Source organism: Struthio camelus, chromosome 4, assembly GCF_040807025.1.
Source record: "Struthio camelus isolate bStrCam1 chromosome 4, bStrCam1.hap1, whole genome shotgun sequence".
Taxonomy (NCBI): Eukaryota; Metazoa; Chordata; class Aves; order Struthioniformes; family Struthionidae; genus Struthio; species Struthio camelus.
This window is the reverse complement of record NC_090945.1, coordinates 54,970,767-54,997,226: the sequence shown is the minus strand read 5'-3', so window position 1 is coordinate 54,997,226 and position 26,460 is coordinate 54,970,767. Positions and strand designations below refer to the sequence as shown.

Here is a 26,460-nt window from a genome sequence, read left to right as displayed (position 1 = left end):
GCACTTGTGGGTGCATCCCCATCAGGTCCCATGGATCTGTGGATGTCAGGTTTGAACAAATGAGCTTTAACCTGATCCTCCTCGACCAAGGGAGAGTCTTCCTTTCTCCAGACTTTCTCCCTGGTCTCCCGGGCCAGGGACTCCTGAAGGCTGGCCTTAGCAGTAAAGACTGAAGCAAAGAAGGCATTCAGTATCTCTGCCTTCTCTGTGTCCTCTGTCGCCAGGGTCTCTGCCCCATTCAGCAGCAGGCTCACATTTTCCCTAGTCTTCCTTTTGCTACTGATGTATTTGAAGAAGCCCTTCTTGTTGTCCTTGACATCCCTCGCCAGATTTAATTCCAAATGGGCCTTGGCCTCCCTTGTCGTATCTCTGCATGTTCTGCTAAGATCCTTATATTCATCCCATGTCGCCTTTCCCTGTTTCCACCTCCTGTACACCTCGTGCTTATGTCTGGGTTTTGTCAGGAGTTCCTCGCTCATCCATGCAGGTCTCCTGCCCACTTTGCTGGACTGCTTACTCAGAGGGATGCACTGCTCTTGAGCCTGGAGGAGGTGATACTTGAATATTAACCACCTCTCCTGGACCCCTCTTCCTTCTAGGGACCGATCCCATGGGCTTCTTCCAAGGAGGTCCCTGAAGAGGCCAAAGTTAGCTCTCCTGAAGTCCAGGGTTGTGATCTTACTTATTGCCCTGCTTCCTCCTCACAGGATTCTGATTTCCATCATCTCCTGGTCACTGCATCCAAGGCTGCCTCCAACCTTCACATCTCTCACCAGTCCTTCCTTGTTTATTACTACCAGGTCCAACATTAAACATATGTATGTCCAGATTAAATGTAATTGAATAATAAATCAGATTTATATGGAGAGAGAGAGAGAGCAAGAGTGGGAAAAAGCCTTGTCTCAATTGTCTAATATAAACATCTACACTTTGTGTAAGGATTAATGCATTAGGCTAACTTAGCATAAAAGAAAAATTGCTGTTTATGACCTAGCGTTAAACAACGCTAAATGGCTTAATCTGGCTTCCTCTAAGGGCAAAGCTGTATTAACGAAAGGATTTAAGATATATGTAAAGCAGTTTTTTATTTAATTTCATTAGCACATGATCTGTAACAAATTTTACGATTCTACACAAATACATATAACCTAATCTTCTAACTGGCAATTGCAGTCTAGTTTTGGATGAGCTTACTTTTTTTTATAGGAAGGAAAAGTACTCTGTGCCAGCAGAAAATATGGTGAGACAGTATGGTGAGATAATCTTCCCAATATTATGCTTGAATACAGTAACTGGATTCCTAATGACAGCATGATGATATGTGAACAGCAATTAACATACGAATTAGCAAACTCTCCTACTGAGAAAAAGCAAAGCACTTGCAGGCCGTAAGCATATCCTGGGCTTCAGGCTATCTTCTGTCTATATGTTATTTCTTCTCTGTGAGATAGCACTCAGGAAATAAAAAGGCAATATAATTTCTGTTATGTTGGATATAAAATTTACAAACACTGTGTAATTCTCTAGATATATTGTCTTATGTAAAATAGAATTATTGATGTGTAACAGCTCATAATTTTAAGACAAATAAGCAAATTTTGTCAGCAGAGTGGAACGTTCCATTTACCTTTGAGCTTTGTCTACATGATCCTTACATTTTATGCTGCATTTGTTGAATACAACGCCTTGCTGTGAGTCAAACAATTAGTCTGGAAGAATTAGTTTGGAAATTGCATTAGTTTCAGCTAAATGGAAACAAAATTCAGCTGATTTATGATATTATTCAGCTGAATTATTATATATAAAAATGGTGATAAAGGGTAAAAGCAGCATACTCTGGAAAATATCACTCGTGGTACAACAAAAATGTAAAGGGAAACAAACTGAGCAGAAATTTTTGCAAGAATACAAATAATGGTATTTTCCAAAAGAAAGGGATTTGGAAGAAGTATATACAGTTGAGCACTTGATGTTTTATTTAATTCTCGCAGAACACCAGGAACATTAGCATCAAGATATCTACACAGAAAAGATGATCATTCTTGTGCTATTGCAGCATTGCTTAATTCCAGGGGTTTCCCAAATGATCTATCCTGAATCTCCAAATTTCACCTAATACTAGCTGACTAAGAAATTAAAAAGAGACTGCACATTTGTACTACACAAAGAGATTCTTAGATTATATATGATTTCAGGATTCTGGAGAGCAGAGAGAGAGAAGTTTTAGATAAAACAGCCACAAAAAATAGGAAAAATATGGTCTGGATAGATGGCTTATTTTTCATGTAAAATTTAAAGTAGAACCAATAAAATTTAGAACAAATAATTAAAATTTAGAACAAATAAACCCTTCTCCTTTACAAATTAGTGTTAATGACGTACAAAACACCTATTCTTAACATTTATTCAGAAGAGTAAAAGTAATAGTATTTTAGGCACAGTTCCTTAAGGAAAGAAGAAACAGTCTACTGTCTTTCCTTAGACCAACTAATCAAATGGAAAAATTGGAGAGGCAGGGGAAAGTACATAGAATATTCTCTATTCTGTTTTCCATTTATTTCTATATATTATATAGCATATTCCAATAAGTAGAACGTATCAACTTTTACCTTTTGGCCATTCACATGGGACTGAACTGGAAATCTCTACATTTCACCTCACAATTAAAAATCATATTTTAAGCATAGTATTTATGTTGGCTCTCATTCTCCTATTTATTTACTTTTATGAAGTATTATCCATTTACCAAAAAACAAAAAGGTCGTGAAAGTAATTCTACATGTTCCTTCCTGCAACCAATATAATTTGCCTTTAGCTAAAGTCTAATAGTAACTGTATAGCAAGGCATAGTAATTCCTTTCTTGTTTTCAAAAAAGAAAGAATTTAGGGTCCTTTTTTTTAGGGTCCTTTTTACTGGAAAGTAAGTAATTTGTCTATAAAAGAGAAAGGCAACCTCTTCACTTGTGCTCCTGAGAATGTTGAATCTTCAGATTAGTTCAATAGTCCAGATAATAAATGAATAATAGAATCATTACTGTGCATGATATTTTTAATTGAGGAATTTATTACAACTCCTAAATTATATTTTCAGGCAGAAAAAGTAGTCCTCTGGATTTCGGCCTAGAATACTATTAACATTTGAAAATACTTTCTATCAGATTCTAGAAGAATAAGGTTTTTTTTAATTTCAAATGAAATATGTTATGCCTTTTTGATGAAGGGTTGTCCTAGGTATCTCTCTTTGAAACTTTTGTGCAATGAAATTCCTTTGAAACTCATCAATATGTTGAGATTCCCAAAAAATGCAATCAAATTCAAAATATGGTGCCTTTTATATACTATATACATACGCCTGTGAATGATGTGCTATACCACTTCATTCAGCTGATTTTGGGGTGCCTACACTATTTTCAGAAATGTAATACATCTTTTCCACAAAACCTTGGCCAAAATTGAGAACAGTAGTTACTCTGCACATATCTATTCAAAACTCTACAGCCCATTTGGAAACGTGTTTATGATACTTGCAGGCACTGTTTCCTTCTGTCAGTGTTTCAGTTCCAGACTTTGAAATCGCTCCATTATTCCAGACACTTACAGTTTAATGTCTGAAGGAGCCATTGGATTATTCCCAATGTCATAGCCTTATTTCACTCATTTACCTTATTTACTTTTATTAAGCTGGTAACATAAATTAAAGCATAATTAATGACTGCCTTATGCATATCTTCTTGAAAGGCATTCAGTCTCAATCTGTAAACATCATGGGACCAACAATTCATCACCTTCCTGTTCAGTTAGCTCCAGTAGCTCATCACCTTTCCTTTCAAAAATTTGTGTGCCTGACGTGGATATGTTTAGGTTCATGCCCTGAATGCTTATTATTAAGCCCTCTCCACTAGCTTAAAGTCTTCCAATATGTTGAAGTTTGGCCAAATTCCAGTAAGACAAGTCTCAATCTTTTTTGTTGTTTTTACTATCGAACTAAATAGGCCAAGTTCCTTCAGACGTGCTCTGGGCATATGTTTTCAAGGCACTCGGGATTTTGCTCATTTACTTAAACCATAAAAACAGCCACAGCAGATCAGGCAACAGTGCCCTGGGAAGGGTACTTAGGGACACAGTATGAAGACAGGACAAGTATTTAGGGATATTTTCTTCAATTTACTTTCCTGGAAAAGTGAAACTAATTATATATGTCCTCTGTTTTATTCAGCTACTGTTCATGAGAGGATTTTTATGTTGCAATTTTTTAAGAGCCTTTGGTGAGGGATCTCAAAGTATTTCAGATGGGTCTAAGGACCTGAGAACCTGAGGTTGCTTTACATAGCACTGTCCCACGCCAGAGGGACAGATCTTGAAAAACAAGATTCCCAGTGCGGTGGCTCTCCTCTGAACCATCTCCTGTCTTCCAACACTCATCTTAAAATGTGGACATTAGAACAGCACGAGGTGTCACTTCCACCCAATACTGACACAAAATTGTCTGACACCCTTAACTGAGGAAGCATGGTTTTACGGGCAGAGCTGATTCGGCTTGGGAAGCATTTCAAGTACAGTTATTGTCTCTTTCAATAGATATGGAAGATGGAAACTGTGATTAGCATGGAATAAAAGACAAATTTGCACATGGTTAGAAATACAGGCTGCTAATGATATTGCTGTCTTCCAAGAGTGTGGCCATTATAGAGCTGTTCAAAAACTTTCATACCATATTCCAGCACAATTATTTGGACAAGGGTGCATTACAATGCATAAATGATCTTTTTACATGTGAATGAAGACTTAGAGCTGGCTAGATTGTTTGGTTCCAACGTGGCGAAAATATAATTATTTTACTTGGAGAAAGATTCCTATTGTGTTTCTCATAACTATGTGATACATTTTCAGTGCTCTACGTGGCATCTGCATACAGAGCACTCCTAAACAGTAATTGTTGGTGTAATTCTCATATATAGCCTGTATATGTATCACCAGGACGGACGGATTCATTTGTTTTGCTTGTTGGAAACCAGAGGAAAAAGGATCCCTAAAATCCCTTTTCTGTGTATTACAGATTGCAAGTTGCCCACTGCAAACGCAGAGAGAATATTTTTGATGAAGTTGCTGCAAAAGCTGTGACACTGCCCCTTATATATAACTATATATACACAAATATATATATATGGTAACTAGCCTCCATTTTCTTCCATCCACTATAAGCAATGATGATCTGTAACATGTATGCCTACGCTTGATTTTCCGAGTTGAAGATGAACTGAAGCTTGATCTTCTGAGCTGAAATTAGCAGCGGGGAGGAGTATGTTCTCCACGTTTGCCTGTTGCCAATCGCCTTGTTAAAGAAGACTCAAGGACCTCTAAGGACAGAGAGAAGATACTTAAAGGAGAGGAATACAGGTGCCTGAGCCGGAGAAAGGCAACAACAGGGACTGCCTTCCCTTACAGATACCATAAAGAGAAAATAATAGAATGTGAGAGTTTCAGCAGAGCTCATGTATAATGCCAAAGGGAAGGGTCTCGGAGCCAGAGGCAGCGGGAGAGAGAGGGCCACAGCACTGCTGGGAAGATGCGGCAGTAGAGCCAGAAGGACCTGCTGCTACCTGATCTTGAGCATGGGAACAGAGTCCTCCTCTGGTACCACTGCGAAGTGGGAGGTGGGTGGGAAACTGTGCCCTCTGCCTCTCCAGGAAAATTTTGGTGGAGGAAAGATTCAACCAAAAGGTCCTCACAGTGATTAATTGCTACAGCAGGGAGTAAAACCTAAGGTGTCCTTGCCCACTATTTTCCAGACCTTCAAATTTTGACGCCTGTTGTCTTTGTTGTTACGCGCTCTGCTGCAAAATGCCCATTATCACACACGCACGGCTGCAGTAATTAGACCCACACACTGCCCTCGTTCTACACATTCATTTAACTTTCACTGCTTTTAATGAGGGTATACAGTACAGAAAGCAGCTAGACAGCAACAAGGTCAAAGAACACAAACCTGATTCCTATATCGCAGCTCAAGACATAGGAATATTTTTTCCCGTCAACAAGCGTAAATATTTCATCTGTTGTAATCATGTTGCACAATACATGACTTATAGGGGTTTTTTTAAGTTTGGAAAATTAATATTCATCTAAAGATATCAGCAACATCTTCCACACATTTTACTGAAACTAATGAGATTGTTCTCATGAGTGCTCATAAAATCAGATGCAAACCAACAGAGATTATTTTTAAAATAACATGCTTTTTAAAGTACCATTGCCAAAAGAAGTTTAAAAACTCTAAAAATAAGAAAAAAATAATGCAGGCCTATAAAAGTGATACGCACACATGGATCTGTATATACTTATAAACACTTTTAAATACATATAGCACTTAGTAAAGGTTTGAGGAATCCAACTTAGAGAAAGAAGAACTGAATTGAAAGGGAAAGGCAGCTTTGGTTCAACAAATATAGCAAGGGAAATGCACAAACTGGCCATCAACAATCTTTTTCTTAGGCTATTTTTCAGAAGACTGATGAAAGGTCAAAAAGCTAACCCAAACAGAAGAGGTTAAAAGGCAATGGAACATAAAAATAAATGGAATCAAAGATCTTATATTATACCCCAGTTTACCTCTTTTCATTCATATCACCAGTAAGCTCTTTAAGAATACTTTTTTTTTTATTTCGTATTTGCAAAATAGCACATGATCCTTCCTTCTAATTGTGCAGATAAAGCAGATGTCTCATGTGGATCTTGCCTACTATAGGGAAGGATAGGAAGCAAATGTCTTTCCCAGAAGCAAATGTTAAATTTCCTAAAAATGTGTTGCAGTATATTAGCTTGTGTGTCAATTTCTATGCAAAGCAAACCGCATCAGTACAGGGACTCAGGCAAAAAGCATGCAAGGCAGCTGCTGACTTAGAGGTGCATCTCTTCATCATGGTCTTGTTCAAGCAGAGACAGGACCCACCCAAAGGTGACTTCAGATGAGTCCACTTCTACTGTACTGCTTCTTAAGGGAGAGGCACAGACAGAGCTGCATGCATCCCACAGACGCAAAACTGGAGACTCAAGTCTGAGAACTGCTATCTTGTAGATACAATATTTTGCCACCAATTCTTCTCTGACAGTTTGCTGCAGTGTTAGTTATCAAGCCTAATTAGCAACAATTTTTCAAAATGACAGTTCAGAATGACTAGTGTCAGGTTGGAAAGTGCAAAGCCTTTCATAAAATCACAACTCCATTAAATCCTTTCTAAATCACACCTAAAATCGGGTTTGCTCTACTACTTTCCTGCAGTCAATGGGTAGGTAGCTTATCTTCCACAAATCCTATTTTTCCATGTGGCTCAAAAGGTACAGAAATATTTTCTTTCTGAGGCTGATAGTCAAAGCAGATGACTAGAAACTAATACTTTTTTAAAAATTTACCCTTATAAACACAAATATAAATAATTTCTCTACCAGGCTGTGCAATAATTTACCCATACAATAAATCTGATCACAGTATATTTAGGGTAAAAATTAAAATTTGTAGGTCAAGTGTAACCAAGAATGTCAAGTGGAAGTGGGTTACTTCCTGCTTCATCTACACTGTTTGGGTTCCATGAAACATAAATTACAATACACTTCAAACTCAAAAGAGTCATTTTTTAAAAAGAAAAAGTTAAATTCCAGAGATTAACTCCTTCACACAACCTTGCCAAAACTGTTGGCACTTGGTCAGAAACATCCATTTACTCATGATCCAGGGTACTACTCCCAAGAGCACTGAGATGACTTAACTGACATCAATATATTTTCCTTTCCGCTTTGCCCTTGGCAACTTTAAATGTTATACGCTATCAGTTTTTGTTAACACAAAATGTAAAAATGGGAAAATCAGCCCACCTTCTAACCTCTCAGGCCGCAGGCAATTTACATTGGCTAATCTGAAATTTACATTTGCAACACATCAGCATCCCTCTATCACCTGACAAATATCCCAGGGAGATGTTTTAACACTAGCATAGGAAGCCCATGATTTTGAGTGGAAAACTATTGGTGCCTCTGCCATTCCCCTAGAAATTCACTTTTTCTACCCAATGACCAGCAGCAATCAGTCTCTTATCCTACAAAAAGATGTATGCCTACATTCTTGAAAATAACTAAACAAAAGAATTCAAAATCTCACTGGATAGACTGAAAAACAAGGTTGTAATGTATGCAAACTGCATCCCTCGGTGCATATTTTTAGGTGTATACTGATTGACTTGTCTCAGTGTTTAAAATTAAGTTGCCTTTAGGCAGTCAGGACTCTTTCAAGAACTACTGATGATGATATTATTAACCTTTAGTATTGAAATTCTGTTAGTAGCATCTGATTTATCCTGGTGCAGAGCATTGCCATCTCATTCCTAGCCCTGGCCTGTGAAAATTTACAACTTTGGGCTTTTCATTTGTTTGTTTTCAGATGAAGGCACCAATAAAAGCAAACTGCACATCAAACTGATCCAGATACAGACTGTGTATGAGGGACGCATTACAATTTTGCCTCCCTTTTTGAAAGGTATACTATTTAAAGGTATACTTTTTCACACATACACAAAAAAAGATTCTAATTTAGTCCACTCTCGATTAAAATATCAGAAATTAAGCACACAGGTAGTTCTGCCTTCTCTCTCCCCTTCCCATAAAACAATCACAGAAGGTATTTTTTAATACAAATGGGGATCACGTATGCCTTTAGACTCAATGGTGATATGACTTGTACCAACGCAATGACTGCGCTATTAATCCCAGCTCACCGTCGGTACCCAGGCACCTCTACGTTCACCAGGAGACGAGCAGCTGTTCTGGCCGAGGGCCCCAGTTCAGGAATCCATCAGCAAGAGTTCTTTGGGAATATGGCATTTTCTTCTCTGCATCCAAATCCGATTTTTGCAACTACCTCTGAGCAGGTGTTTAGGAGATAAGATAGGGAGTCCCCCGGTTTTTGGAAGGTATGGTCTTGTTTACTGGCAGTTGATAAGACATTTTACAGGAACGCATTTGACTTTTTACAGTCTCCAGCTACAGTAAACTGTATTCCTGCTGACAGCTGAAGTAATTGTTACCTGCAGAATAAAATTGGTTGTTTAAAAAGTTTAACTCTGCTTTCTTGCTTCATTTTTGCACCTTAACATTACATTTTAATCTGTTTCAGATGAATTCTTTCTCAAAGAACAATTCTTTCTGTTTCTGGGCTAAAAATATAAATGGATGAATGCTAAATCACAATCCCAAGGAAAAGGAAACTGGGCTTTCGTCTGATTAGAAACAGGTATTTAACTTTCTCATATCGTTATTTTTTTGTAGTGAAACTTTCCTAATTTTCTTGCTGTTTACAAGATTAGAAAAAGAAAAAAAAAAGTATTTAGGAAATTTTAGACCTCTTTATTTAAACCAGACATCTAACATTAATTATAAAAAAATAAAGCCCCCATCATAAAATTCTGCAGCAAGCAGAAAAATTAGTGTAAATATATATCAGTGGTCTGTCCAATGCCACAGATCCTTGGGCCAAATACTAGAATAATGTGAATAGTGGAGACTCACATCCACTTACATCCACTCTGACAAGTATTATATGCAGAAGGGGCGCTAAACACTGTGGTTCCCCAGAACTGTTTTGTGAGCAGTGAGCAGATTTAAGCTGCTCCAGTTGCCATCTACCCACCACCAGCCCTCTGTAAACTCACTACCTCTGCTGATTCAACTGTATGGCTCACTGCTCCAGTCTGGCTCTTGGTTTAAAAATACTCCTGCCCCCTAAAATTAGAATTTTTGGCACCTTACCATTGCTTGAACAGTTCAGGAAAATCCAGTTCACTAAGTGTAACTTGCTGGCGGGTGAGAAAAGGCTGAAGGAAAAGCATAGATTTTTATTACGTTAGCTTCTCTAAGGCAGTGGAAGACATCCTCATTTATCTCATGTTACTCTATTGACGTCTATGTGGCTTGCACCCTGCTACGCTCTCCCGTTCTGCTCCCTTCATTATAATGCCACTGATTTTAAATAGGGAGAGGCATGTGAAGATGCAGGAAATGTTTACATATTTATGCTATAGAATATTTTGGCATTGTGATAAATTATTAAAATAAGCAGAGTTTAAAACCTAGATGAGTTTTATTATGCACATACACCGTTACAGATGCGATGACGGTGTCACAGACTTTTGTTTTAAAGAAAAAGCACAGCATCATTATAAGACAAATGAAAGTCTATTTATTGTCTTATTTTTAAGAGCAGACTTAAGCTCTCTGCTCCACAGATGGAAGCAAGATTGGTATCCATAATTACTAGTCTCTGCTAGTAGCATTAGGTCTTTTTAAAGGGTTAGGTAGCAAAAGGGTTATTTGAAATTATGACAAACAGGGTAGTATACCCATTTAATAGAAGAGGACAGCTTTTCCCTAAAATAATATCTGACAGAATACAGAGGCTATGGATGCTAAGTAAAATGGGTCTCAACCACAGATTAAAAGGAAATGTTCACTGTGCAGGAATACAAGCTTTAGTCCTATACTTTGATCAGAAAACAATAAAGCATATTGCATATCAATTCAGTGGTAGCATTCCATTGCCACAGTAAGATATCATCTGCCTTAACACTATCCAACTCATTCAGGCTGGCAACATCAGTTGCTTTCACGGGTTCTCAGATTTTTCTCCTTCTATCACCTCCCATGCCAAAGAAAACGTCCACTGATAGGTGTTTCCTACATATTTTCTGAGCAGTGATTTGAGTTTTCTAGCACCTAGAGAAATAAATTTCACCTAATATTTTTTCAAATGCATTTAAATGTTGCACACACATATGCCACATGCACTGTTTACTGAGTGGCAACATTAATACAAAACACTTGGATTATCTTCTTTTTTAATTACAAAACATAGTGCTAAATCTATGAATAATAAAGGTCTCAGTGATGCACGTGCAGTAGTGCAGACAGCTATACAGCTGGTTTGATTCAGGTTGCAACAAGCTCAGCACAGGATCGCTATGCTCTCATTTGCTCTTGCGCCCCTCAGCCTTCTCTTCAGACGTGAAACCTTTACATGACACTTGGCTGTTCTGAAACTGTGTTGGCACACTGTATATCTCTACTACAAAATAACACCACCGTAGTGTGCACATATGCCCAAAACTGAAATGCATTTTAGTCAATATCATCTGTAATTCCTGACATACCAGGTGCTAGGCTTCAGCGCAGCTCTCCCAGGCACCTCCTCTTTGCTCTGTTCATTATGCTGCAGTTTACTACCTACAAGATACATTCATTCATTCATCAAGGCCCAGAAAAGTCCAAGTTCAATAGGACAGACAGCACCTTGGCAAAGGGTTGCCTTTTGTTTTATAACTGTCAGCAATATGATGGAAATTTTATCACAGGACACAGAGACACTACCCACATACCCATAATTTTATCAAGCAGTAGTGCAAGTGGTCTCGGTAGACTGAGTAGATGACATATTTACATGAACAGTGAATATTATCCACCTCATGTAAATTAATACTGAATGAAATAGGGAGCTTAACTAGGCAGAGGTCTGTTCTGGACAAATAGATCATTTTCCAATCACATATTCACTTGCACCTCATAATGAGTTGGGGGAGAAACCAAGACAGCTGTGAGATCAGTCCTAAAAATAGTACCTAGCTCCCCTGATAGCAAGACGAGCTCACAGAACGTCATTGCTAGTACTGGAGAAACAGCACATACTAACTTGCTTGTTGTTAGTCTTCAAAGAATGATATTCTTTGGCCAACTTTGCCTGGAAAAATCTAATAAAATATGATGAAGGAGGAAAATAATTTTCTTTGCATGAAGATTAAGTGGGAACATGAGGCTACATGACAGACAGCTTTTGCATTCAGCTCATGCCTACTCAGCTGCAGAAGTCATTGGAAATAGCATGTAGAATATTTCTAAATTGGAGTATATATCTGAAATAGTAGGTGTCAACTTCCGAGCCCGGAAGGAAGTGATGGTCAGTATCAGCTTGCTCCTAGATATTCTTGCAACCACCTATTAAATTAGACGCAGCTAGGCACTGTTGTGTTAGGACTGGACCCTATTGTTTCAGGAAATATAAAAGGGAAGTTAATTTTTAATAAATATATACATAACAGGTAGTGTATCTGAAAATGTAATAATGCACAGAGCTTGTGTGCTGTCTGCACCTCCAAAATAACCTGAGTTTTTGACAGAGCACTATGTTAGGACTAAGGGTAGATGCCTTGCATACCCCACAAACTGGAGTAATTCAGCTAAGCAATTTCTACAGAGTATCTGCCACCTGTTGGTGATGACTTAAGCATTACAAAGCACAGATGGATCTTAGTCCCATGTTTTTTCCTTTTTTTTGCCTGAACTCTTCTAAACTTTGGAGGTGCTCTGGATTTTGCTTTGTTTTGTTTTGTTTTGGGGAAGTGTTTTTTTATAGTGACTGGCTCCTAGTTTGTCATTATTTAGGGTTAATGAATATTCAAACTACTGAAAGTAGCTTAAAAAAAATGATGACATGAGTTTCAACTTTAAGTACAAGTAGTCTTCTCGGAAAAGCTTCCAGGCCCTTTGTACTGCATTCTGAAATGCTCTCTGCTGTATAGTGGGGCAACTGCTCAGCTTCTCTTCTCACTCATACATTACCCAGTGAACAGGATTCGCAACAGCTAGCCTGCTCAGTAGGGAGACTCCTGAACTAGCCAAGACAAATTGCTGAAAAAAGGAAAAAAGTATACACAGAAAACCTACATATTTTCTGAAGGCTTACAACCTTGCTAGATAGCAGTCTCTCTGTTAGACTGAAAATCGCATTCTTAAATGCTCACATGCACTATGATGCCCAAAGAAGTACAGAAAATTGGCTCACTCTTTTATTCAAAACAAAAGCAACCCTCCAAGCTGTGCGACAATTACCTTTTTATTGTTAAAAATATAAGCAGTTTAACCCAGTAGGAAAAACTCTCTCCTGTTTAAGGGAAGACCTGAATATTTTTACCTTGTCTGGCCATTTATCAAGTGAAAGTCTTGATGTGGCTACTATTCTGTGCTGAACTCAGCGCTTGCAAAGGGTTGGTAGTTTGAACGCCCTCACTGGATCGCAGCCCTCAGCAGAATTACATGCACCTAGTTTATGAATCTCATTGCCTTCAAGCAGGATAAATCCTACAACGTTCCTCTCAGTCAAGATGGGAAATACGCAACCAAATGCATTAGAGGGATGGGATGTACCTGAGTAACAAACTACCAACAAGGGAGGCACCTGCAGGCGCTTGGGCGCTGGGGGTGGAGGAGGTCTTTGCCGATCCTTTCCCAGGAGCCTGCTGCGCTGTAGCACCTTCCTAATAGCAGAAATAAAAAGAAATTTTTAAAGAAATGCAGGGCTTTGAACCAAACGCTAGGTAAAGCCCAGATTCTGAGGCTCAGTTCAACTGGCTCTCTTCCCCTTTGATTATAAGAAACTCCTGAAATTTTAAATTGCCTTTCAACTTTTGGCATCTCTGTCGAGCTGCGTACAAAATCATAACAACTTATAAAGCAGCAAAGGCTATATTGATTTTTTACTTTTAGTTTTGATTAAAATGCAATTTTAAGCTGAGCAACTGTGACACCTTCCTCTAACACAGTTAATTTACTTGGCATCAACTAGTTAAGGGGCAGAGCCATGTGTGGAGTGCTTTCTGCATGTGGACCAGCCTTAACTAGGGAGAAAATTGCTTAGAATTACTGAATAACTTCATATGGAAATAATGCTACCTGCAATTTCGATGGCTCATGGAATTTTTTCTCATCTACAGGTCCCAACACACTGCAATGTATCTTGTACTAATCAGTCAGATAATTTTATGATTTCAAGTTAGAATTCACTGTCCATAAAGCTTTTACTGAATTAAAACCTATATGGATTTTGAAGAGCTGCTGTGCTATGTACCTGCTGAACTGGGGCGACGACACTGCTCGTGCTCCATGTGAAGTCTGTGGGGTTTTCCTCTTTCCTCAATCCAACTCAAAACACCTTGTGAGCAATTTTGAATAGAAAAATATCAAGACCCGCATAACTGATATTGCAGTGGGATATACCAAAAATACCTATGCGGATCTGGTCCAAACAGACCAGACACAGATGACAAAGCCTACAACTACAGGCAGAATCCATATTCTGGTTAAGACTGAGGTTAAGACTGTAAGAGAATATATATATATTGCAGTCACGACACACAGTACATTTTTATACCCAGAAACATGCAAACAATGCATTTAGAAAGCACACATTCAAAATAATTTGTGTCCAAACTGTTTCTGTGAGTTTGTTTTTCGTTTATGTACTTTCACTAAATGTACACAATTACCTTCTCAGGTGCTGGAAAGGAAGGTTTTTCGGTAGCGGTAGCCTTTCTTTACTGACCTTCTAATTTGTCTCTCTTGAGAGCGGTAGGAGCAGGAAGGTGGAACTCATAACTTCCAGCCCATGCTGCCTGGATGAACCAAGGAGGCCTGGTGAAACAGAGGAAGATGGCTAGAGGCCAGCTTTTCATCCCTGAGGCAATCTACTGCTTGTGGCACTGATTTTTTATAAGTATTAGTGACGTACTTCTGCTGATGCAACTGCACTGATTTAACAAAATACTGCTAATTTAAAGCTGAAGTCCCACAAGAAAGATCCTCTGTGCTTATATAGCACTTTTCAAGCAGAGCAGATATACGGGAGTTAAATCACGCAATCCTCCTTAAGGCACGGAAGTATTATCTGTAGGTGTGAGAGGTGAGGTACACACAGCACACTTCTTTTACTAAAGGTGTTGAACACCACAGGCTTTCTTTGACTTACTCAGTACTTCTGTAAATGTGGCCTTGTGCAATCAGCTGCAGGAATACTGGTGACTGAGAATAAAGCCTCACGTTTTATGTCTCTCACTCCTGCCACTTATCCAGTAGACGTCCCTCCTATGACCGGAAACACAACACAATGCGTGCAGATTGCAAGCACACAAGAGCCTTCTTCACAAAGCAGAGTGCTGCTGTGTATCAATGAGTTAAGATGCAATATCTTACAGTTAGCAAAGGATCTGGTGGCTTAGTAGATAGATGTCAACCTTCATTCTTGGACTGTGAAGCAAATGAAGCTTCACAATGCCGTTACATACAGCTGCAACCAGATGTACAACAGAACATTAAGCAGGCTTGTGTAAACTTTTTAAAAGTAGAGAATATTTCAAAATAAAGACAACTGTCTGACTTGCAAGCCATGTTCTTCAGGTTTCTTTTGAAGGGAAAGAGAGGAAAAAAAAAGATTTCTCTCTGGAGAGGCCCCCTGGAACTTCCATGTCAAAATGAGAAAAGACTCCATTTGTAACTCAGCGCTTTTTCATATTTGAATCCTTATTTTTGCCCTTTGGAATGATGGATCTTTAGAGGACATGGAAACAACTACGTTGGACATGGATTTACAAAGTTTACATAAAAGAGCACCAAGTGAAGTGATTGCACATGAAAAGTCTCTTGTGTCACTTCTGCCGTAACACTTCACAAATAATTTTGCTCTTGCCCTAGTCAGGAACTCAGGAAAGCAATATCAATCTCCCAAAGGTCGAGAGCCTTACCAGGAAAGTAATACTGGGACTCCTAAGATGTTTTCAAGTTGGGGTGATTTATCTTTGGACGCCTCTAACATAAGGTATATATATATTCTCTTACAGTCTTAACCTCAGTTCTATAGAAACAACCCAGCTTAAGATAGCACCACATAATAACCATTTCAGGAAGAAAAAAAAATATGTTGCTAACCTTTATGTAAAGCTCTTACATCGATTTCTAAAGAACAGAATGCGACAGCAGAGAAAAACACAACACTATTTATCCCAAAAGCCATGGAGAACAGGAAGATAGAGTGCTCTCTCCTTTTAACCAAGCCTGTAGATTTTGATGTATTTTCAATTTAAGGAGTACTGAGCTTAGCAAAGCTGCAGTGTGCAACGTCAAAACGCTCAGCCACAGGTTAGTATAGTTTCTTGATAGTGATAGTAGAGGAACGATTTCTGAAATGTATACCGGGAGCACCGCTGTTGTCTTGACCTTTTTTCTGTCTGCTGAACAACTATATTTTATGTATAGAATTCTCTCCAGCCTCCTCCACTACATGTCTAGTTTTTATATGGTTTTGCAGCCAGAGAGGAAACCCCACAATAGGAACAAGGAGAAAAGGAATTTGCATGTTTATTACTTTAAAACCATTTTGGCTTGACCTTTCCTGAAGAATGGTTTCAAGACTGAATTCTCTGAGTGTGAATGCAAAGGTTAACTGTCTTTATCGAGCATTGCTGATAGGCCCCTAGCAAAAGCTGACAGTTTGCTGGAGGGGCACAGGTAGAGAAGGGCAGGAGAGCGCAGGTTTTATATCAAAAAGACAAATCCCTTAGTATCTGCAGTAAGATGTTCATGTTCCAGGCTGGGACATGAATAAATGAAGTGGGTTATGCTAAGAGTATGTTGGTTGTTATAGAGTACTATATTTTTCATTACGGAATGACTAACTTAAAACAGAAATATAACCACCTACTTATGCTCATCAATAGTCCTCCCACATCAAGTATGAGTTTCCCTGGCTCACCCTTTAAAAAAAAAAAAAAACAAAAAAAAACTTACAGAACTCTTCTGAGTATTAGTTCTCCTCTCTGACTTAAATTGTGAGGTGATTTACAGATTTACAAGCCTGTTCTGTTTAAGACCACAAAGCTATTGAATCAATCTCTTGTTTAAACTCTTGTGGGTTCCTTGTTTGAGTTTCTTTATGAAATATTTCATAAATTACATAAATCTATTACACATCACAAGACTTTATTGTCACAAAACCTCATCTGTGGCCAGTTTCATGTAAATGTTAAGTAAGTAGTTTTATTTCACCAGAAAACGTGCAATTGTACACAGACTATAAACATTCTCTTGTGAACTGAATAAAGAAATGCAGCCAATGTTTACAAAATTACTCAGAAATAGTGTATAGTGCTTAATGGTTTTTGGATATTAAACACCATAATTCCAAGACACTCAGACACACTATTAAAAATAATGTCTTGGGATTGTAATGCAAAATTCTCACTGAGCCAGCTTCTTCAAGGAGTAAGAAACAATTTCCAAAGATGTTCTTATTCCATCATGTTAATAATACCACTGTTGTCATACTTCCAATTACAAACCAACTTTCCTCTAGAAAAATATCAGTAGTTTACAGACTGCATAAAATACTATCTCCTACTAAGATCATACACAAATTGTGATTATTAAGCAAGTATAAGAGAAACGGTCAAAAATACACTGAAGGAACTGTATGTCAAACAACAACTGGAAAACTGTGAAGGACAAAAACTGTAACAACCCATTTGGCGCCAACAAAAATCACAAGTTAACAGGGGTCCAGCAAACACAAAGGCCTCTCCACTGTTCTTTATGAATCAAAATCAGACAATTTCAAACAATTAAATACAAATGCATCAAAATAAATTTTGAATATATTAACTGCAAAGTGTTTAAGTTAATTTGCAATATTTTATACACAAATACAAATTACAAAGCTCTATAAAATGCATAATATGCTCCCACATACAATATTCATGTCAGTTCAAAATGTGAGTATAGATAAGTTCTTAAGCATGTATACGCACACACACGTTTCAGATAACAGCAACAGCGTTGTAACACTAAACCTAAGACTGTAGCGCAACTACCAAGGAATGATTTAGTTTGCATTTTCAGTATTTTTCCTTTAAAACATAAACCACACAGGCTTGTGAATTAAAAAAATCACAGGAAAGTTCATATATGCATCTGAGAGAGAAGATGAGACAGATCAAAGGAAAAACAGAACAGCTCAAAATCTCTGGATGAGTACTCTTTTCAGTACTGATCTGGTTCATCAGAAATTCATGCACAGACTGGTAAGGTGAAACATATCTACCCTCATTAGCAGGTGTTGCACACACGATTTTTGTTCAGTTTGTCACAAAATGACCTTTAAAAATGTATATACAACTCATGACCATCATTACAATAAATAAGACACACATTTCAAATTGATACTTAATGCCTGATCTGAGGCTTATAAGATCTTTATATATGGCCTAATATATATTTCCAATATCATTACATATTACCATCACAGCCAGCACATTTGTCTTGTAATTTTAGCAGGGAATTTAGCGTTATTCTTTTCGGTGCTTACTTGCATTCACTATTCGTAATGGAGGAAACCCATTGTCATGAAAGACAGTGTCCAGCTTCCTTCCAAAATTCCTAGGAAGTTCTGCTCTGACCCCCTGTTGTCATGTCGTACATTCTTCATATGTGCCCTGTGCGCAGTGCGATCTGGGAGAGAGAGCAGCAGACACCTCAGGACCTACAGCTGCCAGCCCTGCACGCACCAAGTTGGACCCTTTAGCAAAGGGGTTGCTTTGGCCCAGGGGAGAAGGAGTGGAAGCACAAAGATGATTTAAGCTCTCCCGGGGGCTAGCCAGAAACTGAGTAAGGCTTTGCATGACTTAGAGCTGTGCCGGAGCTGCTCTTTATCGTGCCCAACGAGAGCAGGGTCATCCACTGGGAGCTGCTGCCGTGCCCAGAGCTTTGCATCCCGCATCAGCGGGGCAATGGCTGGCCGGTTCCCATTGTGGGAGAATCCAACACTGGCAGCGCGAGTACGATATGCAGCTGCTTTGCATCGCTGTTTGCCTCAAAAAGAGTCCTGGTGGGGCAGGAGATTTCTTCTCCTCCAATTTTGTGCCTGGCAAGGAGATTTGGGTTCAATGGCCAAACCTGTAACACCCCCTGCTGGTGAGACAGGTAGAGCAACCAACGAGGAGGAGCTTTAGGTAAAACTCCCGGTTTTATTCCGCTCGGCACCCTGCTAGTGTTTGAAACCACTCCCCAGTACAAGTGCATCAATAAAACACTTGGGAAAGACAAGAAGAGCATGGTACCGAAGTGGCTAGAGCAAGAAAGCTACCCAGATGCTAAGAATAGCATCTGCAGGAATGCATCCTTTTGAAGCTCTTCTCATTATGAATGAGGAAAAGGAGAAAAGAAGATAAAAGTGCTGATGCTTAGGAGCAGTACCAACGGGGATCACTTTTCGGCTATGCTGCTTTTCTCAAGGTCGCTCAGTCCGTACACCCTGCAACATTAGTCTTAATTGCAGCACAGATCACTGCGAGATGAATGGGAGCCCCTTCCTCCGTAGCAGCCCTGCGCCTGCATCCCCCACTCGCAGCACGGCGCGCCTGTCCGTCTTCGGTGAAAATTCCTACCAAGTGTAGCCCACTTTTAGCACAAACACATTTCCAAAGCCTCTAAAAATAATCAGCGAAACTAAAACTTTTTTCCCCCGCCTTAGCTGGAGGACTCGGCTCTTGTCCTTCCCACACCAGTTGGCTCTGTAAGCCTGGGAGAGGCTGAGGAAGGGGGGCGAGGACCCCCACCCAGCTCAAGCAGCAGCATTCGCAGCGTGACAGTACTGCAACTGCTATCACCACCTGCGGTTCTCCAGCAAGGAATTGTTTTATTCCTTCTCCGTGCTGCGCCTCTGTCACCTCAAATGCCCAAGCAGCTACACTTCTTGTGTACCTTTTCTTAAGGGGTTTATAGTAGTTGTGAGGGAGACTTTGGGGAGGTGAGGGGTCAGGCCTATTTATTCATTTATGTCTTAAAAGACGAAACGCTCTGCGATCTGGCTTGTCTGCTGGAGGAAAGGCGTCCACCACAGCACTTCAGTACTTGCTGGAGTTTACCTTCCCACCGGAGAGCCCTGCTCAGCTGCGGGAAAGTCGGCAGCCTCACTGGGTTTCCGTGTGCGCGGTGCGGGGAGGAAGGCTACCTTCTCCTTCCTCCTCCCCCCCTCATCGTTTCCTTAGCGGCCCAACGACGCCTCCGCCCCCCCCCACCCCGTGCCGAGGACCCCCCTGCCTTGCCCAGCTGCCTGTCCGCAGGGGAGCCTCCCCCCCCCGAAAAAGCTCACCGGGGCGCCTTCCTCCCCCCTCCTCTCCCTCTGCTGCCCTTCCTCTGCTGTAGCTCCCGCCCCGCCCCCGGGCGCTCTGCCTCTTTCCCCCAGGAAAGAAATATCCCTGTTTCTCGTAGCCCCGCTCTGCTCAGGGCCGGGGGGCCAACAGCAGGTGGAGGCAGGCTCTGCGCCCCCGCCCGGCCCTCCCAGGCAAGCTCCTCCGGCGGCGAGGGGCAGCCGGAGCTGGGAAAGGGGGGGGGGGGCACCGAAGTGGGGGGGGATCCCCGCACTTGCACCGTCCTAATGCAAAGTTTTATTGTTCACACATCCCGGGGGCTGGGGGGGCGGCCCGGTGCCCCCCGCCCTGCCCGGCCGCCCACCTCGGCGCGGCGCCCTGCGAGCCGCCCGGGGCAGAGGGGCGGCGGGCGCAGCGCCGGGGGCGGCCGGGGCGCCCCGACGGGGGGGGCGGCGGCGGCGGCGGGGCTTCCCCGCGCTCCCGGCGGCGATGCCCGGGCGGAGGGAGCCTCGGCGGCAACTTGTGCTGGGAAAGCAGCAAGCAGAGCCGCCGCGGGGCTTCCTCCCGCGGGGAGATTAATGGGCGCGCTGCGCCCGGCCCGAGGTGCTGATGTAACGCCGAGAGCACACGGGCTTCTCTCATCATCACCATCATCATCACCATCATCATCACGACCGCGGCCGCGCCGGCGGTGGGGGGGAAGCCGCGCTCGGCTCTGCCCGCCGCCCCCCGCGCTGCGCCCGGCTCCGCGCCCCTCGCCGCGGGCTGCGGGAGCGCCGCGCACCGCCGCGCAGCCCCCGCCCCCGCGGCCAGGCGGCGGCAGCGCGGAGGGCAGCGCGGGCTCCACACCAAATAATCATGCCGGCGCCCGGCGGCTCGCCTACCTTGAGCTCCTCCGTGTCCAGGTTTGCTGATCTGTCCATAGAGCGAAACTAAGCGAAGCGGAGGGGAACGAGGGAAGTTGTGCCAAAAAATGTAATTAAAAAAAAAAAAAAAAGGAGAGGAGGGGGTAAATCTAGTCCCTCAGTTTCCAGCCTAAACTCAGCCTTGTCCTCCAAACCCTGGCAGCTCCCCTCAGTCTCATTCTCCGCGATCACGCCTCCACCGGTTAAAATAAATAAATAAATAAATAAATAAAATAATTCACTTTTTTTTTTTAAGGACTCCCTTAAGGATTAAAGCGACAGGTGATCTTTCCCCGGTGAAAGAGATTCGCGTCCTCTGGCAATGAAAGGAGGAGACAGCAAAAAATAAAAATAAAAATCCACTCAGTTTAAGACTATTTTTTCTTCTGCAATAAGCTCAGAAACCAGCGAATCGCTGCATCCCGATAAAAAATGCTGCTTCCCTGGACAGCATCATGCAGCAAATTTCAAGCAAATGTGTTCAAACTGGAGAGAAGAGTATATGGTAAAAGCCGTTCTCCGTCATGCCTACTCTGGTAGCTAATTTAGCACCCTGTGAGCGCAAGACATTAGCAATGAACAATTTCACTGGCAAGATAACAAAATCCCCCAAGTCCTGCATAGACTCAAAAATTGTTTTGCAGCTAAAGGTAGTCTCTTAATAAAAAAAAAATAAAGATGATAAAGTCTGTCGGGGACGATCTTCTTTTGAAGGTTATGCTAAAAGAGTTGAGAGGAAAACAGGAGGTGGATCTCTTGCAGAAGAGAGAAGAGAAGGAAGGCAGAGAGGGAGAGAAAGAGAGATTTTCCTCTTCTTTCCTGTTTTACTGTCCTTCACCACCAGGTGACTGACTTCACTTCTCTCTCCACACGGCCAGCACTGGGGGGATTTCTCTCAGCTGTCAAAAAGCAACATTTCCTTTCCCGGCAAAGAGCAGCCCCTGGGTCTTAAAGTTCCCGGGCGCCGGCCGGGGCGCAGCGCGCAGCACCCGCGGAGCGCGGCCCCTCCAGGGCGGGGGCGCCGAGGCGAGGCGCCGCGCCGCGCTGCCGCCGAGCGCCTGGGCCCCACCAGCCCCGGCCGGGGGCTGTGCTCGCGTTCCCAGCGCAGCCGGAATACTAGCCGCATATGTCGTTTTTTATATATAAGCACACCCATACGCATAGATGTGTGTCTAAATCAGGTGATGGGAAATGTTTCGATTTGAGAGGTAAGGAGCGCGGGTTTCATTCGGCGGTTGAGTGTGTATCATTATGCTCTGATGGAGCAGCATTTCTCACGGCACGTGGATTAAGTCAGGGTCTCGTCTCTCTTAGTGTGCTACTCTACTAACCGCCTTTTACCAAGATCCTTTAGTTCCTCTCTCTCGCAGCTCTCATGTGACCCCCAAAGAGAATCACAACTGGATTTAAAAATTCAAATTCCTCCCCCCTGGGATTTTGATTTTGTCAAAATCACTTATCCTAAATCTGACTGTCACGCGTGATTTTGGAATACAATGCTATGATTTCTAATTTCCTGCCATCAGTCTTTTGGGGGCCTTATTTATTAGCTCTTTGAAAGGCAAATTGAAAATCACTACTTTCTTGTACTATCACCTCATTCTCTTAGGCATTTTCTACACTATTTTAAATATAATTAGTATTCCTGATAATTCGACATAAGTAGGCAGATCTAACAGTTCAGAGTGCATACTATATTTGCCAGTTCAATCCACATTTGTTTTTAGCTTCCAACACTTCAAGGTTAACATGAACATAAGCCCTGAGTGATGGCCAGTGATAGCCGTTTCTAAAGATTGAATATAGCCTTCATCTTCTGGAAAACTCTACAGATGCAAGGCAGACATAGGCAAATGACATTTCCTCTCTTAGCACAAATTGTGCCTTACTTCCAGGTTCATTGTGAATGCACTGTAAATATCATTATTATCATTAATCTAGAACTGCAATTTGTAAAGATTAAAGGCTTGGTCTGACGGGCCTGTGTGAGCCAACAAACTCATGTCCAAATAGAAGATTGCCAAATGGGGCACTAAATCAAGCTACTGTAGGACCTATAGAAGTTTAAAAGGGTGTTTTTCCCTGATAGAAAAATACTATCCCCACCAAAACTGTAGAAACTTCTGAAGGAGACCAGGCTGAAGGAAAACTTCTTTCAGAAGGTACTTCTAAGCCTCGTCAAAATTGTATCAATACCTGGTCCTGGGCAGAGGAGTGGATCATCCCATTGTGTGATGCCAAGCAGGTGATATAATAGCAAGCACCTTGCTACTCTCGCCAGTGCTAGTGGGTAATCAGTAGACCCCCCAGCTCCTCAGTAAATCCAGGTCTGCTTGCACGGTTTTAGGAGATCAACAAGTTGTTGCACGAAACGTAGACTTTATAAAATTACATGTCCTATAGCTCTGTGAACTTCTGGTGTCCTTGTTGCTGTCACACTATGGACTTTTTTTGATGGAGCACTCCTCAACTTGTTTTTGTGTTGGCACAAAATATGTGGGGTTGGGATATATTTGAGAATCTGTTGCTGAATTTTCTTGAAATTGGCCAAGAGCTAGGGAAGAAGGAGGTAAAATTACAATCACACAAGCCTCATTTCCTTAGAATACTAGGCAAAAAGTTGATTCTGACAGTCCCTTGAGTAATGCTTTAAAATGTGTTTCACTCTTTATAGGCGATCTGCCCCAACAAGTGAGTTTAAAAGCATTTCTGTGTTGCCAGATCAGGCACTCCACAGTTAATACCAGATTTACAGTTGCTTCATCTGTCTTATTTCTCTTACATATAAACAGTAAGACATTTCTTTTCTCATTTGAGGGCCCTAATTCAGAAGACAGGGAATGACATCTTCATTATCCATGTATGGCCCTATGGTCTTAGTTGTTGCATACAATGTGGAATTATTATTTTCCTTAGCTTTCTGTTTTATTCAGTGCTGTAACACTTCATAAGCATCAATACACATTTTTGCTATAGGAGTAAATATTATCACTACCATTTAATATAGGGAAAACTGAAACAAAGCCAAGAGGCCTGATCTAAAGAGGAACTAGCAAATCCTTAAGCAAATGTCTGAGCCCTGCAAGTGAGCCTGGAGACCGGTGCTTGCAAATGAGTGGCTGGAAAAGAAGAACACAAAGCAAGCAGCAATCTGCACAGTCACAAAATACGGACTTTGACTTTAGGTTTTGTTCAGCAGGGCAGTATGCTCTAGACCCATGGAAGACTTCTGTTGTTTCACGTATACCTAACTGCCTTAGCTGTTATACTACCTTTACTCATGTATTCATCTGCTTCATTCATCTGCTAAACCTTCTAACTTTCTTTAGATAATAAGCCGCTACGCAAAAAATTATCCACTGCTGAGTCCTTTCTCTCTCCTGTGCCTCAGTCTTCCTATGTCAGGCATTCCTGGTAGAAATCATGTCTCAGGATGTAATTAAAGGTTATTTGAAAATATATGTGTGTATGAGAGAATAATCCTAGAAGAATAAGCATCCTGAAAAATGGAGTATTTAACTTTTGAGTACTTGCCTGGGGATAAGACAAAGTTTAGGTCATTTTTTTGGTATTTAGTCTTCTACTTTTTTTCTTCTTTTAAAGTAAAAAGTCCGGCTTTCTGGCAATCCATGTTGCATATATTTCTAATGTAATGGAGTGTGAAGTACAGGAGAGCAAACACATGCAGGACTTGGGACTGGTCGCCCAGGTCGGGGGAGGATTTTACAGAATCTGGAAAAGTCTGCTTCCTGGACTTCAAAGCCTGCAACTCTACAATCATTCAAGAAAACGACAGAGAAACATATTTTCTAAAATAAAGTCTGCAAGAATCTTTTCATAATCAAAAGGTATTAACAAGCTAATGTAGGGATTGCAGCCAACTCCCCCTGTGATATGTACAAACAGTGAGCAAGTGTAGTTTAAATCCTGTGCTGGGAGCAGTGAGAAGGTACAGCATTTCAGCCAAAAAAATAGGCTTTTTAAGTAGGCACAGAAATTCCAGTGGTAGACAGCTATCACGATTTCTATAGCTTTCCAAAAGCTGCAGAGACAGACCCATGTCCCAAGTGACATGGCACAGAGTGCTCTGTCCTTTCATCAGCTCATTTATTTTGTCTCTCAGCAGAGAGGTTTTGGGGTGTTTTTTTGCAAATGGAGGAGTTTGCAAGGTCAGGTTGCCCTGAAGAGCTCCATGCATGGGTTTGTCTTGTCTAGCCATAAGTACTTTGCTGAGTTGCTCCAGGTTCCCTATATAGCCAGTGTAGGAAGAGAAGCGTTTCCACAGGGTGACTTAGTTTGTGAAGGTCTGAGTCATCTCTGGAAGAGACTGTCTTCTCCTGACTGTATAGGGAGTTCCTGAAGTTGGACGGCTGAGTCTGGGACCACATGCTCGGTAACTTAAGAAGACACAATTGAACTCATGCCAGAGTTAGGCATATGCATCTGAAAAAAGATGTCAATCATAATGAAAGCATGGAAATGACGGAAACTTTCATAATGAAGCCAAAGGTTTTACTCTTTCTCTTCTTTCATCCTTGTAAGCTGCACGGTATCATTTTTCATAGCATACTGTTAGGAAGAAGAAGGATTCAGAAGCCAATATACCTCTTTTGATACATCTCATAGTTTTTTTCCATTCTTAAAAAAAAAAAAGGGTGGGAATATAGACTGCTTGCCAGCATCAAAGTACACATAGCACATATAAGTACTAGTACAGTTCTTAAACAGAATGGCTACATTTTTCCCAAATTGTAAGGGAAATCCATATTTCTGGAAATGTTTTTTACAGTACTCCACAATATGTAATTTCTGTTAAATAGCAGATGTCAAGCTTACACAGGTATATGCATGTTATATTATAGTTTAATTATTTCCTAGCAAAAGTGTTCGAGGAACATAAAATTGGACCTTCAGGCTGAATTCAATAAAACTCCAGTCCTTCTTCCATGCTTTAAAACCCATCATAAGCCAGAAAGAATAAATTTTTGTTTGCCTAGCAAAGGCTTCTAAGGTGCAAAGAGGCATCCAAGATTTTGCTGTGCTCCAGGCCTTTGAGAGCTAGAAATAAGGAAGAACCACAGTATTATATTAAGAAAAACAGAGAAAAGAGCAAATAAATTCAAGGTTTTCCAAGAACTGTTTTGCTTGGCTTTATTGTATGGGCATGTAAATGTGTTGGCAAAGAAAATCTCTAAGACTCACCCCAATAATTTTCCTATTTACTGCAGAAATACTTTTATATAGAACAGAAGAGATGTGATATTTAAAGATATATTGTGATTGATGTTCTCAGTATTGCATTGACTTGGAATTGCTATGATCACCAACACAACAGAATATAGTTGCAGCACAATTCTGTACCTCAGGCTCAAACTTGCAGTTGCATGTTTTTTTCCAGACCACCCTTCTATATCATCCTAGAAAACTGTACACACCTCTGAAGTGTATGAACAAAATCAGAAGGCAAACAGGAAAGCTGGGGAAATAATGGTAAAATCTGATTGAGCTGAGAAAGTTTTAAGAGAGAGTAGTTTGATTTGAATGAGCCC

The 26,460-nt window shown here is 41.0% G+C and overlaps 1 protein-coding gene across 3 annotated transcripts in view; it reads right to left on the bottom strand.

The window, feature by feature from the left end:
- Nucleotides 1-21,747, bottom strand: part of SGCZ (sarcoglycan zeta) — a 494,736-nt gene extending 472,989 nt beyond the window's left edge. For all 3 annotated transcript variants that reach the window (XM_068942793.1, XM_068942795.1, XM_068942794.1), the window contains exon 1: nt 20,891-21,747. Coding sequence is in view for 1 of the 3 variants with exons in the window: in XM_068942795.1 (XP_068798896.1) it covers nt 20,891-20,929 (39 nt within the window). In the remaining 2 variants the exon portion in view is untranslated. The remainder of the gene's footprint in view (nt 1-20,890) is intronic.
- Between the last annotated feature and the right edge of the window lie 4,713 nt (nt 21,748-26,460).